Source organism: Salvelinus alpinus, chromosome 24, assembly GCF_045679555.1.
Source record: "Salvelinus alpinus chromosome 24, SLU_Salpinus.1, whole genome shotgun sequence".
In the NCBI taxonomy this organism is placed as follows: domain Eukaryota; kingdom Metazoa; phylum Chordata; class Actinopteri; order Salmoniformes; family Salmonidae; genus Salvelinus; species Salvelinus alpinus.
The window spans coordinates 31,707,737-31,724,218 of record NC_092109.1 but is presented as its reverse complement, the minus strand read 5'-3'; the positions used below and the strand labels follow the sequence as shown (position 1 = coordinate 31,724,218).

At 47.2% G+C, this 16,482-nt stretch overlaps 2 protein-coding genes across 3 annotated transcripts; one reads left to right on the top strand and one right to left on the bottom strand.

The window, feature by feature from the left end:
• Nucleotides 1-8,165: 8,165 nt before the first annotated feature.
• Nucleotides 8,166-10,268, bottom strand: LOC139551813 (protein shisa-2-like). 2 transcript variants are annotated; one of them, XM_071363172.1, is made up of 3 exons: nt 10,204-10,268; nt 9,579-9,956; nt 8,166-9,080 (listed from the first exon to the last, which is right to left on the bottom strand). In XM_071363172.1, exons 2-3 carry the CDS (start codon nt 9,880-9,882, stop codon nt 8,557-8,559), a joined length of 828 nt encoding a protein of 275 aa, XP_071219273.1. In that variant the 5' UTR covers nt 9,883-9,956; nt 10,204-10,268; the 3' UTR covers nt 8,166-8,556. The 2 variants fall into 2 exon arrangements, with proteins under 2 accessions (XP_071219273.1, XP_071219272.1); XM_071363171.1 differs by lacking the exon at nt 10,204-10,268 and having other exon boundaries at nt 9,579-10,079.
• A 453-nt stretch (nt 10,269-10,721) lies between these two features.
• LOC139551810 (V-type proton ATPase catalytic subunit A-like) lies at nt 10,722-16,255 on the top strand. Its single transcript, XM_071363168.1, has 15 exons — nt 10,722-10,855; nt 11,405-11,503; nt 11,741-11,869; nt 12,041-12,255; nt 12,384-12,521; nt 12,902-13,053; nt 13,189-13,351; nt 13,497-13,605; nt 13,807-13,929; nt 14,062-14,176; nt 14,376-14,439; nt 14,551-14,754; nt 14,874-14,968; nt 15,086-15,257; nt 15,420-16,255. The coding sequence occupies exons 2-15, from the start codon at nt 11,422-11,424 to the stop codon at nt 15,510-15,512; spliced, it is 1,854 nt and encodes a 617-aa protein (XP_071219269.1). The 5' UTR covers nt 10,722-10,855; nt 11,405-11,421; the 3' UTR covers nt 15,513-16,255.
• Nucleotides 16,256-16,482: the final 227 nt, after the last annotated feature.

The following is a 16,482-nucleotide window of genomic DNA, read 5'->3' as shown; positions in this document are numbered from 1 at the left end:
TCTTGGGACACAGCGAGCACCATCCCCCTACCTCTGCACCATCGTAAATTCCTAGAGGAGATCCTCTCCTCATGGCCAGAGTATAGAGAGAGAGTGCGTTTTCATAGAGAGAACAAATTAATTTCTTCCACCTCACAGAACTGGAGGTCCGAACAATATTTATGTTCTGGAGAATGTATAAAAGATCGGTGAGGAATCCAGCTACGAACTGGTCCGTTTGGTACAATTTTGTGAAACTCATGAGAGACAATACGGCCACATTACCATAATCCTGTTTATACAATAGCCTCAGTAACCTCACAATAGCCTCAGCCTCAGCTTACATCTAATTGTTGTATAAAATGAATGAGTAAAGATTCAACTATTTGTGAAATGATGTGATGCTATGTAATGATGTTAATGTGAGAGAATTGTATTTCTGTTTAAAGTTTCACTAAGTCATTGGCACTCCCCCAGGGGCAAAGACAGGACCCGGCGTCATGAGACAGCCCTTTTCTATGTTCCGAATAAAAACCCCACCTGGGTTTTCTATCACCAGACCGAGCTTACCACAATTAAGAGAGGGCTAAGGGTTGAGACGAGACCAGTACCTCTATCACAGAGGGAAATAAGGCTTGAGTAGATTGCTGAATCTTTTAACCATCCCACGTGGTTAAACTCTTAGACTATCGATACCGACAGAATAAGAACAAGTCTTTGATATTAATTACTAGTCTGCAGCTAGGAATTCGGTATCATTGAACGCGAAGACTGACAACCGCCGAAACATCTGTGAGTACTTAGTTAGTAAATAAATGATTTTAAGACAATTGATGTATGGATGACTCATAGTGAAGACTGGGTTCGTGCAGATAACCAACCATTTACGACGTTTGGAATTAGGTAAATAATAATTTGTTAATCAGAAGACTAAGTGATCAGATATAAAAATATCTGAAAGTTATATTAGGAAAATTATAACTTTGTAATCGGAATATTTTCCTTGGTGCCCCGACTTCCTAGTTAATTACAGTTACATGATTAAGTAGTTTAATCACGTAATAATAATTACAGAGAATTTTTGATAATGATTAATCTTCTGTTTAATGATGCCAAAGACACGACACTATCCATGACACTGAGCCCCCAGACACTATAACATGTATCCTCCATTTATCACTTTTTCTGTTATGATTATATCTAGGCCTATACCACCATTACCCCACAATTATTCTTCAGTTTCTCTTGTGGTAGCTAAGTTTGCTTCATTAGCAATTCCATGCAGCTTCCTGCTATGGGTTGTTTCCTGCTGTGTTTTCTATATGCTTTGTGTATGTTATTTGTGAGCTATGCCAAGATTTTCCTCTTGTAGGACAATAAACATGATTCTGATTCTGTCTGATTGCCTAGGCCTAAAACAGTCTCCATAATAAGATACTGCAGGAGATAGATGCTTCAGATGGACACATGGAATTATGGATCAAATCGTTTCTTAACATTGGAAGCAAAAATGTAAAAACTGTGTTTTAACTTAAATTGTAAAAGCCAAAGTTGGCACGAGACATAACTAGCCGCGTAAACATTTAGCACCATGGCCAGCAAAGCAATCAGCGCGAACTAAAGCACAGGATTGGTCGCCACTTCAGCAGCATGGCGGTTGAACAGCGCCGCTCCCAGGCAGCTCATAATGAGACGTTTCAACACACCTGTTGCGAGGCTGTGGCTGCAGAAAGGCCAGGGGCACAACTTTCACTGGGGACAGGGGGGACATGTCCTGCCCACATTCTGAAATTGCATTTTAGTCCCCCCCCTCACAGTGTTATCATTGGAATGTGATGCAAAACGACGCAACAGTGTGCTTTCGGACCATGCTGACCGCTCTGAGCAATCGGGTAGGCTTTTTGGAGTGTTTATCCGACTGAATACATTTTTCTTAATGTCCCCCCCACTTCTAAAACCAAAGTTGTGACCCTGAGAAAGGTTTGTTGATCTACTCTACAGCCACCAGAGTAAATTCTATTCATGCATCGTAATGGTATTCGTGAAGGGCTGTAGGAAGTCAGGCGCAGGAGATCTGATAGTTGATCAGATAATAACGGAGCCTTTATTTGGCGACCCAAAAGCACACGGCACAAACTAACACGAAATACAAAATAAGGGTTTAACATAACCCAGCGTTACCAGCCGAACGTGCGCATACAAAATAACAGATAAACAATCACTCACAAACAAACATGGGGAACAGAGGGTTAAATAATGAACAAGTAATTGGGGGATTGAAACCAGGTGTGTAAGACAAAGACAAAACAAATGGAAAATGAAAAGTGGATCGGCGATGGCTAGAAGGCCGGTGACGTCGACCGCCGAACGCCGCCCGAACAAGGAGAGGGACCGACATTCGGCGGAAGTCGTGACAGTACCCCCCCCCCCCTTGACGCGCACCGACCTCGGGGACGACCCGGAGGACGAGGCGCAGGGCGATCCGGATGGAGACGGTGGAACTCCCGCAGCAACGAAGGGTCCAAGATGTCCTCCACCGGCACCCAGCATCTCTCCTCCGAATCGTACCCCTCTCACTCCACGAGGTACTGAAGGCCCCTCGCCCGACGCCTCGAGTCCAGGATGGCTCGAACAGCATACGCCGGGGCCCCCTCGATGTCCAGAGGGGGTTGAGGAACCTCCCGCACCTCAGACTCCTGGAGTGGACCAGCCACCACCAGCCTGAGGAGAGACACATGGTACGAGGGATTAATACGGTAATCTGGGGGAAGCTGTGACCTGTAGCATACCTCATTCAGTCTCCTCAGGACTTTGAATGACCCCACAAACCGCGGGCCCAGCTTCCGGCAGGGCAGGCGGAGGGGCAGGTTTCGGGTCGAGAGCCAGACCCGGTCCCCCGGTGGAAACACCGGGGCCTCGCTGCGGTGGCGGTCGGCGCTCGCCTTCTGCCGCCTCATGGCCCGTTGCAGGTGCACATGGGCGGCATCCCAGGTCTCCTCTGAGCGCTTAGCTTCACTAGGGTAGGGGGCAGCATTCGGAATTTTGGATGAAAAGCGTGACCAAATTAAACTGTCTGCTACTCGGTCCCGAATATATTTGGATAGAAAACACTCTAAAGTTTCCAAAACTGTTAAAATAATGTCTGTGAGTATAACAGAACTGATATGGCAGGCGAAAACCAGAGGAAAATCCAACCAGGAAGTACTATTATTTTGAAAGGCTGTTTTTCCATTGAAAGCCTATCCACCATACAAAGACTTAGGACCCAGTTCACGAGCTCTGTGCCTTCCTCTACATGTGACCAGTCTTTAGGCATTGTTTCAGGCTTTTACTCTGAAAAATGAGGGAGTTTTTTTTTTTTAAATCTGACACAGTGGTTGCATTAAGGAGAAGTGGAACTAAAATGCCATGAATAACAGTTGTATCTTTTATCAATGTTTATTATGAGTATTTCTGTAAATTGATGTGGCTCTCTGCAAAATCACCGGATGTTTTGGAACTACAGAACATAAAGCGCCAATGTAAACTCAGATTTGTGGATATAAATATGAACTTTACCGAACAAAACATACATGTATTGTGTAACATGAAGTCCTATGAGTGTCATCTGATGAAGATCATCAAAGGTTACTGATTAATTTTATCTATATTTCTGCTTTTTGTGACTCCTCTCTTAGGCTGGAAAATGGCTGTGTTTTTCTGTGACTTGGCTCTGACCTAACATAATCGTTTGGTTTGCTTTCGTCGTAAAGCCTTTTTGAAATCGGACACTGTGGCTGGATTTACAACAAGTGTATCTTTAAAATGGTGTAAAATACATGTATGTTTGAGGAATTTTAATTATGGGATTTCTGTTGTTTTGAATTTGGCACCCTGCAGTTTCACTGGCTGTTGACGAGGTGGGACACTACCGTCCCACATACCCTAGTGAGGTTAAACCATTCGTCCACCGCAGGAGCCTCGATCTGGCTCTGATGCCAAGGTGCAAGAACCGGCTGATACCCCAGTACACACTGGAAGGGGGAGAGGTTAGTAGATGAGTGGCGGAGTGAGTTTTGGGTCACCTCTGCCCAGGGGATGAACGCCGCCCACTCCCCCGGCCATTCCTGGCAATATGACCGCAGAAACCTACCCACATCCTGGTTTACTCTCTCCACCTGCCCGTTACTCTCGGGGTGAAAACCTGAGGTGAGGCTGACCGAGACCCCCAGGCGTTCCATGAACGCCCTCCAAACCCTGGACGTGAACTGGGGACCCCGATCAGAGACTATGTCCTCAGGCACCCCATAGTGCCGGAAGACGTGTGAACAGGGCCTCCGCAGTCTGTAGGGCCGTAAGGAGACCGGGCAAAGGGAGGAGACAGCAGGACTTAGAAAACTGATCCACAACGACCAGGATTGTGGTGTTGCCCTGTGAGGGAGGAAGATCCATCAGGAAGTCCACCGACAGGTGCGACCACGGCCGTTGTGGAACGGGGAGGGGTTGTAACTTCCCTCTGGGCAGGTGCCTGGGAGCCTTGCACTGGGCGCACACCGAGCAGGAGGAAACATAAACCCTCACGTCCTTGGCCAAGGTGGACCACCAGTACTTCCCACTAAGGCAACGCACCGTCCGACCGATGCCAGGATGACCAGAGGAGGGTGACGTGTGGGCCCAATAGATCAAACGTCGCGGACAGCAGACGGAACGTACAGACGCCCAGCTGGACACTGGGGGGAAATGGGCTCTGTGCGTAACGCCCACTCGATGTCCGCGTCCAGCTCCCACACCACCGGTGCCACCAGGCAAGAGGCCGGAAGTATGGGAGTGTGATCCATGGACCGGTCCTCTGTGTCATACATCCGGGACAGTGCGTCTGCCTTAGAGTTCTGGGAACCTGGTCTGTAGGACAGAGTGAAAACAAAACGGGTAAAAAACATGGCCCACCTTGCCTGGCGAGGGTTCAGTCTCCTCGCCGCCCGGATGTACTCCAGATTGCGGTGGTCAGTCCAGATGAGAAAAGGGTGTTTAGCCCCCTCAAGCCAATGTCTCCACGCTATCAGAGCCTTGACAACAGCCAACAGCTCCCGGTCCCCCACATCATAGTTTCGCTCCGCAGGGCTAAGGTTCTTCGAAAAGAAAGCACTGGGACGGAGCTTTGGTGGCGTGCCCGAGCGCTGAGAGAGCACAGCTCCTATCCCAGCCTCGGACGCGTCCACCTCCACTATGAACGCCAAAGAAGGATCCGGATGAGCCAGCACGGGAGCCGAGGGAAACAGAGCCTTCAGGTGACCAAAAGCCCTGTCCGCCTCAGCCGACCACTGCAGTCGCACCGGTCCCCCCTTCAGCAGTGAGGTAATGGGAGCCGCTACCTGACCAAAACCCCGGATCAACCTCCGGTAGTAGTTGACAAACCCTAGAAACCGCTGCACTTCTTTTATCGTGGTGGGAGTCGGCCAATTATGCACGGCTGAAATGCGGTCACTCTCCATCTCCACCCCTAAAGTGGAAATGCGATACCCTAGGAAGGAGACGGACTGTTGGAAGAACAGACATTTCTCAGCCTTGACATACAGGTCATGCTCCAACAGTCGACCAAGCACCCTGCGCACCAGGGATACATGCTCGGCGCGTGTAGCGGAGTATATGAGAATGTCGTCGATATACACCACTACACCCTGCCCGTGCAGGTCCCGGAAAATCTCGTCAACAAAGGCCTGGAAGACTGATGGAGCATTCATCAACCCGTACGGCATGACGAGGTACTCATAGTGCCTTGAGGTGGTACTAAATGCCGTCTTCCACTCGTCCCCCTCCCGGATACGCACCAGGTTGTAAGTGCTCCTGAGATCCAATTTTGTGGAGAAGCACGCCCCGTGCATTGACTCGATCGCACTGGCGATGAGAGGCAGTGGGTAGCTGTACCTCACAGTAATCTGATTGATACCCCGATAGTCAATACTCGGGCGCAGACCTCCATCCTTCTTCTTCACAAAAAAGAAACTCGAGGAGGCAGGTGAAGTGGAGGGCCGAATGTATCCCTGCCCCAGGGATTCGGAGACATATGTTTCCATAGCCGCCGTCTCCTCCTGTGACAGAGGATACACGTGATTCCTGGGAAGTGCTGCGTCTACCAGGAGATCTATTGCACAATCCCCCCATCGATGGGGTGGTAATTGAGTCACCTTCTTCTTACAGAAGGCGAGAGCCAAATCGGCATATTCTGAGGGGATGCGCACGGTGGAGACCTGGTCTGGAGTTTCCACCGTAGTCGCACCGATGGAAACCCCTACACACCTCCCTGAGCACTTTCGTGACCACCCCTTGAGAGCCCGCTGTTGCCACGAAATTGTGGGGTCATGACAGGCCAACCAGGATAGGCCCAGCACCACGGGAAACGCAGGAGAATCAATAAGGAAGAGACTGATTCTCTCCTTGTGACCCTCCTACCTAACCATGTCTAGTGGAGCGGTGGCCTCCCTAATCAGCCCTGACCCTAATGGTTGACTATCTAGTGCGTGCACAGGGAAAGGCGTATCCACAGGAACAAGGGGGATCCCTAAACTATGGGCAAATGAACAGTCAATAAAAATCCCAGCTGCGCCTGAATCTACGAGCGCCTTATGCTGGGAATGCGGGGAAAACTCAGGAAATGTAATAAACACATACATGTGAGCAACAGGGGGCTCTGGGTGAGCCTGGTGCCGACTCACCTGGGGTGACACGATAGTGCCCTGCCTGCTGCCTCGACTCCCTGACGAACCCACCCAGCACCGACCAGCAGTGTGCCCTCTGCGGCCACAGATGGTGCAGGGAATGGCCCCTCCCCCGGTCGCCCTAAGCGCAGTACCTCCCAGCTCCATGGGCGTCAGAGCGGAGGTGCTGGGGGATGGAACTGACAGGCCCCGATCCGGACGTCCGTGGGTAGCCATCAGGTTGTCCAGCCAGATGGACAGGTCCACCAGCTGGTCCAATGTGAGGGTGGTGTCTCGGCAGCCCAACTCCCGACGGACGTCCTCGCGCAGACTGCACCGGTAGTGATTGATCAGGGCCCTGTCGTTCCATCCCGCGCTGGCGGCCAGGGTCCGGAAGTCCAAAGCGAAATCCTGCTCGCTCCTCGTCCCCTGCCTCAGGTGGAACAGACGTTCACCCGCCGCTCGACCCTCAGGCGGGTGGTTGAAAACTGCCCGAAAGCAGCGGGTGAACTCTGCGTAATGGTCCAACTCCAGGGCTTTGCCTGAGACAGGAGACGAGGGCGGACACGCTCTCACGTCCCCGAAGGAGCTGGGTGGACGGTCGCCAGGTACAGCTCCAGCTGGAGTAGGAACCCCTGGCATCCGGCAGCCTTCCCATCATACTCCCGCTGGAACCGGGTGAAGGAGGGGTGGACAGTGGGGCCTGCTGTAGTGGGGCTGGTGGAGGCGTTGGAAGACCTCCTTCTCTCTCCCATCTATCCATTGTCTGCAGAACGCGATCCATGGCGGTGCCCAGACGTTGCAACAAGGTCGCATGCTGCTGGACGCGCTCCTCGACCGTGAAAGGGCCGTCTGCTCCTGCTGACTCCATTTACTGGTGAGTGATTCTGTAATGGTATGCGTGAAGGGCTGTAGGAAGTCAGGCGCAGGAGAGCAGGTAGTTGGTAGCAAAACGGAGCCTTTATTTGGCGACCCAAAAGCACACGGCACAAACTAACACGAAATACAAAATACGGGTTTAACATAACCCAGCGTTACCAGCCGAACGTGCGCATACAAAATAACAGATAAACAATCACTCACAAACAAACATGGGGGAACAGAGGGTTAAATAATGAACAAGTCATTGGGGGATTGAAACCAGGTGTGTAAGACAAAGACAAAACAAATGGAAAATGAAAAGTGGATCGGCGATGGCTAGAAGGCCAGTGACGTCGACCGCCGAACGCCGCCCGAACAAGGAGAGGGACCGACTTCGGCGGAAATCGTGACATGCATAAAGATCACATTGAGGAATGTTTTAGATAAAATAGTGGTAAATGAGGGTGTCATGATATCATGATACAGTATCATGTCACCTAAATCATGGTGTCATGTCCAACTCTTCAACTTGTACATGTGTGAAATAGGACAAAATAAAAGTACCCACCAAATTATTATTATTACTCTTCATGCATATTAATACACACTTGTACATGTGTGAAATAGGACAAAATAAAAGTACCCACCAAATTATTGTTATTATTATTATTATTATTATGTGACAGGGTTATGTGCATAGTGTAGCTTTTGCATCAGAAATACTTAACAGTAGGCCTAATATAACTAACTATATTATGGACAACAACAAAAAAGCACAGGAAAAGTCTAGCAATTGAATGTGGAAATTTTAGAAATGAGTACAGAATATTTACAAAGAAACACTATACATTTGAAGGAATAATAAAATATGAATGATTGAATTATTGTTAACTGATTGCAATTGCAATTATTCTCCTAAACATTTGTATTAGTCTAAACTGGCTGCCACACATTTACATTCCATTTCCTGGGCTTATTTATATTTTCCTATTTGAATACCCAAATACTCCGTACTGGAGTCTTTCAAAGTCAAAGCCACAAATTATATGATCACTTCAGTGTGCCTGGGTTTAGTGCTGGTATAGCTGGATGGAGGGCAGGGAGATGGGAGACGACGGCTTTCCCCTTGTGAGGTATACAGAGTAGGCATTTGAGCCATATAAGGATGCATTATGGAATGATGAAGCATGGAGGGGTGAACCAGGCTGGAAAACACCATGGAGGGGTGCATGGTAAAAGGTTGGACCATGGAGGGTTGTGGGCTGGTGGGAGTTTCCTGCCTCTTTAAGGTTTGGTGGACCCGTGTGGGTCCAGTTGGACAGGCTTGGCTGGCATTGGGAGGGTAGAGAGATGAGGTGGAACCACAGGACGTCCCTGTACTCACAGTCATGGGTACAGCCTCCTGCTGCTGCTCTCCACTCCCACCCTGGGGCCCAGCAGCATCGTCTGGGCTTTGGGAGATCTCCTGTTTACGACTCAGACAGACACCCATGGCCACCATGGAGCCCAGAAAGATAAAGGCCAGAAAAACAGAGCCCACGATCACAAAGGGGACATAGACAGGTACTACAGAGTGAAAAGAAAACACAAAAATAAAGAGGGCAGGGGAGAAGTGGAAGGATTGATTGAGTAGAAAGGAAAGAAAGACATTTTAAGGATGACCTTAAAAGGCTGGGGTAGTGTTCATATTCCAAGAAAAGTATTAAACTGTGCAACATGAAACACAAAAAAACGGTTAATTGAAAGATCCTTGGCAGCAGATCAAGTCTTAACATGATGCTCGTGATGTGAGGAGTAGACTAACTGCATGTTGAAGAATAGAATAAATGCTTGGACATGAGGCCACACTTTAAGGCACATTTGGTGGGTTGGATTCAAGCACACACTGCATTAGGCTTTCTCATTCCTCAATACCATTTATAAGGAATCTCACTGTGTGTGTTATCAAGGAATAGGTAGCTATGCCTAAAAAAGGCCTTCTATAGCTAGCACATTAGGCCTTAATGAAAAATAATAATTGACCAAGCATTTGTTCCTATTTCAGTAGCCAAAGTTAAAATTTACCTGCGCTCTTGGCATCTTTCTCGTCATCAGACGTGCCAGGCTGTAGAACTTGCTCGTGGTTGTTGCAGTTACCCTGATCCAGTCTAGCTCCTTTTAGTGCGCAACAGTAGCGCAGCTCACACTTTCCACAACAGATCGCCGCTTCTCTTTGATCGTGGCGCTCCGGACAATGGAAACCCCCTCGCCAGTTAGATTGAGCGTCCTTCCAACTATGGCAATATTCACCATTCGTCCTCTGTTGCGTCATGCCCACTTGGAAAATCAGACTGATAAAAGCCCCAACAGCAAAACGCACAGTCCTCATCCCGTTCCAACTGGAGAGACGAATCCCGTGTCGGTAATTTTTGTTATTACAAAATAATAACCTGGAAATAAATCCTAAAGGATGATAAATAACATATAACATATGTGGCTCAATCGACCACCCTTTCTACAATAGTCTAGGATCAACGTCACATAGGCTAGGCCTATATCCCATGACAACTAGGCTATTTAAACCGATCAAAAGTTATGACCGCAGCGCTTGTTCCTATTTCGAAAGCGCAACTAGACATATCTAGAATAGGCTAATAAAATCATGCAGGGAGCTATAGGTACGCTATGTAAAATGAACGCATAGGCTTACCATTGGATTCACGCCATGTGATGCATCATAACATGAGTTGGTTCTGCTCTGTGGATCTGTTCTCTCCATAATTTGTGTCATGGGACACACTAATTTAGACTATTCCTTACAGACGCTAGCCTACTGTATGGGCACATGAATATATATGTAGATATGTAGCCTATTTTGCTGATTAAATAGCCTAGCATAGTTAGGCCAATTTGATTTAAAAATCTTAACTGGGCAGTTTATTCGGCTAATATATCTCCCAAGTTTATTTTTCCAATGTTCTGCTTCAATAGGCCTATCACAGCCAAAATGGGCTAAGTGATTGGATATCATTCGACTGTGTTGCTACATCAAAGCAATAGCTTGATTTTGACTGAGTGTCTAAGTAAACTTTGTCATTGAGGAAAGGAGACGAGGAAATCACGTCAATGATATTGGAATGCAGCCGCTGCCGCATTCGAGCTAAACGAGCCGAAAGAGGAAGGAAACTGTTGCGCTGTTACGCCATTTTGACTCCCAGAGCTCGTATTTTCTAATGTAATCTAGGGCTTCCGAGCCACAATGGTGATTGTTTCCTAAAATAGTCTTGCGCCTGTCAGTTGATCAGTCTCCTAATACGACAGAAAATTCTGAAGGGCCCTGGACCATTGAATACTAAGAGAAGGTAATCAACCCGAATCATATGAATCCATTATAGTTTGGTAACATTATTGTCAATTCATTGCAATTGGCTAATAAATTATGATAAACCACGCAGATTAGCTAACGTTAGCTGTTGTTACATTTCCGTTCTGTCAGTGTCACCTGCCTGACTACGATTAGTTTAGCTCTATCTAGCTAGTATGATTTGCTTGTTTGTGTGATACACAACTGAAACTAAGACTGTATTTCATAACTTTTGTAGTTGTATTATGGTCTGTAGAGACTAGTTTGCTAGCTTCATAGCTTGTTGTTTTTCTCCTGCTTTTGCCAAGCAGATGGTATCGAAGCTCTCCAGGTATTAGCGCTGAGCAAGCTTACATGTCACTGTACCAATGAATGAAATGTGTCTTTTGATTCTGTGTGGTTATGGTGAATTATTTTCATTCCATTAAGTCATTTAATTTATTGAAACAGTTGATCAATATATAACTAGTGTCATGTCTTTCATGTGTCGTCATAGTGGAGTGTCACATGACTGACTCTATGTTTTTCCTCTTCTTACTCTTTGCAGACACACACACACTCAGGATGGACACTTCCAAGCTTCCTAAGATCCGTGATGAAGAGCGGGAAAGCGAGTTTGGATATGTGCATGGAGTTTCTGGTCCAGGTCAGTGTCTGCAGTTCAAATCAAGGATCCCAGGCACTGGCATGGGAGTGATAACTCTAGTGCCTAGGGCTTTAGCAATGCTTTCAGCACATGCTATAGCACCTGGTCAATTCAGCCTGCTCTTTTCCAGCATGGCAAAAATATATATTTCGACTTGATCATGTAGCCAGACTGCCTGCTACTTTCAAAAACATGTTTTCTGTCATCTGTTCTTTGTCTAACCTGTTTAATCAACAGTGGTGACGGCCACCGCCATGGCAGGAGCGGCCATGTACGAGCTGGTGCGTGTGGGTCACAGTGAGCTGGTGGGAGAGATCATCAGGCTGGAGGGAGACATGGCAACCATTCAGGTCTACGAGGAGACCTGTATCCTTTCCAGTCATACCTTCTCAACTAGACATACAGTTACTCCCACCTTCAGTAACTGTTGACGGTTCACTTACTTTTGTGTACTTCTATTCTGATGTATTCTAGCCTGTCCTCTTGTCTGGCATATTACTAGGCTATATGGTTCGTTTTCCTGAAAGTACGTCACAGCTGGTGTGTCTGTCGGAGACCCTGTCCTTCGGACGGGAAAGCCCCTGTCTGTAGAGTTGGGTCCGGGAATCATGGGGTCCATTTTTGATGGCATCCAGCGGCCCCTCAAAGACATCAATGACCTCACTCAAAGCATTTACATCCCTAGAGGAGTCAACATTGGAGCCCTCAACCGTGACCTCAAGTGGGAGTTTACACCTGGCCAGAGTCTTAGAGTAAGAAAACAATGTATTTCCTTGTGAGTGTGTAAGCAAGATGTGTTTGAATGTGTCTCCACTGAAATATGATCCATCTCCTGAATCTACATATTATGTTCTCTCCCCCCTGTCCATCTCTGCCTCAGACCGGCAGTCACATAACAGGTGGGGATATCTATGGTACGGTCTTTGAGAACTCGCTGATCAAACACAAGTTGATGCTGCCTCCCCGGAGCAGAGGCACTGTCACCTACGTGGCCCCACCTGGAAACTATGATGTCAATGTGAGTAGAGCCGGGACGATACCAGTATCGCGATACTCGTTAGTATCGTGGCAAGGAAACGAAACACAAAGTGGGTTTAACTTCTTAATGAAAACAGCCCTAACGTTGGAAACAAACATCATTATGTTGTCGTCCGGAGTCATATTTATGTATTTTCCAAACTATAGTACACAATATTTTACATACAGCAGGTTTTTAAAGGACCAACGAATTTGGTCTGCTTCGTGTAAATGTTTGGCTTGGGAAAAAAACATTGCCATACTGGTATCGTCACAGCCCTAAATGTGAGTCACCCTCCACCTACTAACATCTTTACAGCTGAATGGCATAATGCCATTGTCTTGTCTCTGTTGTTTGGTCAATTGTGTGTGTTTCGGCAGGATGTGGTGCTGGAACTGGAGTTTGAGGGTTTGAAGGAGAAGTTTACCATGATCCAGGTCTGGCCAGTGCGACAGATTCGCCCAGTCACAGAGAAGCTACCTGCCAATCACCCCCTGCTCACCGGCCAGAGAGTGTTGGATGCCCTCTTCCCGTGTGTATACATATCTCTACTTTCTTTTCCTTTTTTCTACTGACTCATTCCCACTTCATATCCTTTCTTCCTGACCTTTAATTAAGCCTCTGACAAGTCACCTGCTTCTGGCTCTGTGTTTGTCTGTGCTCACAGGTGTGTCCAGGGTGGTACTACTGCTATCCCAGGAGCCTTCGGTTGTGGCAAGACTGTGATCTCACAGTCCCTGTCCAAGTATTCCAACAGTGATGTCATCATCTACGTGGGCTGTGGAGAGCGTGGAAATGAGATGTCTGAAGTGTTGAGAGATTTCCCTGAGGTTAGTGATAGTCCGTGTGTCAAGTTCTAATCATTGACATGTTAATGAGATCAGTGAATTACACTACTTGGGTGTCTGGCATAGCCGATCACCAGTTTGTGATGTGTTTTCAGTCTTACTAATGGTATTCCTCCCTGCTCCATAGCTTACAATGGAAGTGGATGGAAAGGTTGAAAGTATCATGAAGAGAACAGCTCTAGTGGCCAACACTTCCAACATGCCTGTCGCTGCTAGAGAGGCCTCTATTTACACAGGTACCAGGCGATCACATTACAGATGGCAACCTATAAAGCTGGTGTCTGCTGTTTTGAATCATCATCGTTGTTGGTAGTTGTAAATCTTTTGGTCTAGAATGTGGGGGGATTAGCCACCAGTCACCACTCATTCTCATAACCTTGTGGTGACTGGAATTCTGTGCCTCTGATTCTGACTGTATCTACTTTGTGCCACTGCAGGAATTACTCTGTCTGAGTACTTCAGAGACATGGGCTACAACGTCAGCATGATGGCCGACTCCACCTCCCGGTGGGCCGAGGCTCTCAGGGAGATCTCAGGACGATTGGCTGAGATGCCTGCTGGTGAGTACAATAAGCTGCTGGTGAGTACAATGAGCCAATAGCAATAGAGCATGTTTTTTTTTGGTAATACTATCACAGCAACATGTCTGCCATTTTGAGCCAGTCAGAGCTCTGTGTGCTGTTTGTGCACAGACAGCGGGTACCCTGCCTACCTGGGAGCCAGACTGGCCTCCTTCTATGAGCGTGCTGGCAGGGTTAAGTGCCTGGGCAACCCAGAGAGAGAGGGCAGCGTCAGCATTGTTGGAGCGTGAGTACTATATCATTCTACCAGCAGGGGGAACCTCTATCACCCCCCCTTACCTCCTGGCACTAAGGGTCAGACAGGTTCTGTACCAGTCCTGCAACACCAGATACCTGAACCATGTAGTCTTATCCACCTTGGAACGTATGATACAGTGATGGCAGACTGGTGTCTGAATAACTTGGCCTGGTGTTATTTCCCCTAGTGTGTCTCCCCCTGGTGGAGACTTCTCTGATCCTGTTACTTCAGCTACACTGGGTATTGTACAGGTAATGCCTCAATTGTGTATATATTACAACGTTTTGACAATTCAAACCTTTACTCTTCCTACTCCTCATTCCTGTTTTTATCTTCTCTCTGTCTCTTTCTCCACCTCTCAGGTGTTCTGGGGCCTGGATAAGAAGCTGGCTCAGAGAAAGCATTTTCCCTCGGTCAACTGGCTGATCAGCTACAGCAAGTACACGCGGGCGCTGGACGAGTACTACGACAAGCACTTCCCTGAGTTTGTGCCGCTTCGCACCAAGACCAAGGAGATCTTGCAGGAGGAGGAGGATTTGGCTGAGATTGTACAGCTTGTAGGCAAGGTGAGGCTGAGCCCATGTGAGGAAGGGTTATGGGTTGATATACTGCCTAGGTTGATGGTTGGCATGTGTATGCACGCACTAGGCACTTATTGCTGTCCCCCATGTCAACTTAACAACAGGCATCTCTCGCTGAGACCGACAAGATCACATTGGAGGTTGCTAAACTACTCAAGGATGACTTCCTGCAGCAGAATGGCTATACTCCGTATGACAGGTAAATACACACTCTGGCACACATTCATCTGTGTCATAAACATACTAAAATGACTTAATCATCGGTTATTAAGCCCATATTGGTTAATTGATTGACTTTTTTGTCCTTTTCCCGAAGGTTCTGCCCTTTCTACAAAACGGTGGGCATCCTTTCCAACACAATTGCGTTCTACGACTTGGCACGCCATGCAGTGGAGACCACGGCTCAGAGTGACAACAAGATCACCTGGTCCGTGATCCGGGAGCACATGGGAGAGATCCTCTACAGACTCAGCTCTATGAAGTTCAAGGTACATGCTTGTTCAGCCCCTTTATCCATGTTCATCTGCATTCAAAATCAACTTCCTCAATCCCTCTACCAACTCTGGTCTTTGTACATCCAATGTGGGACTTTGTCTTGGGGTGTCATTGTGTCTCCTAGCCTCAGTGTCTCTGTGTAACTGTTGTTTCAGGATCCAGTGAAGGAGGGCGAGGCCAAAATCAAAGCAGACTACTCTCAGCTGCTGGAGGACATGCAGAATGCCTTCCGTACCCTGGAGGACTGAGCTCTCCCCTCCCTCCCTCCCCTCCTAGCCCCCAGTGCTCTCTGGCCCCTGTTTGTGAATGTCTACTTAGGCCAGTGACAGTCACACCTCAGTCATTCCTAAGTGTTCAATCCTCCACATTCCAACACGATGTTCAACCCCTTTATTTCTCTTTTAATTTCACCATACTGTCATGTACAAGGCAGTACTGGAATCATTTTTTTTCTCAGTTTAAACTTGAATTCATGTTTACCAAATCTATTACCATTAGCAAAACCATCATCCGTGACCCCATCGTATGGATGTTCTCCTCTCCCTTCAGCCCCCTTGTCATCCATGAAGAGCACACGACTACAGCCCTGGTTACAGACAATAATCAGTGGACCCCGATCAGGTACTACACTTGTACTTAACTACTAGCTGAAACACGTGGAGTGTTACCTTCATCTCCCAGGTGTGACTGACCACCACCAATAGATGGTTGACAAAAATGGGAATGTACACAGGGGTAAAGGGACAGAGGCACCTTGTTTATTTCAGGAGGTTGAGGCCCTCTTCCTCTCAATGCCTCTCAGATGGTATTTTATGTTCTTCTCTGTGGATATTTAGATGTTGTCAATGTTGTTGTTTTTCTGTTGTGTGAGACAGAAACTGTGTGTGTGTGTGTGTGTGTGTGTTAGAATCAGTTGTCTCCACCTTGAAGGCATATTTATGTCACATGTATTGTGTAAGTCTAAAGAAAATAAATGAATGGGAAATAATCATTTGCCTGGTGTTTTATGCTGGATGGAGTATTCAGACCCGTTGACTTTTTCCACATTTTGTTACGTTACAGCCTTTTTCTTAAATTGATTAAAGAAAAAAAAAACATAATGACAAAGCAAAAATAGGTTTTTAGTCATTTTTGCAAATGTATACATTTTTCCAAAAACTATCACATTAACAGAAGTATTCAGACCCTTTAATCAGTACTTTGTTGAAGAACCTTTGG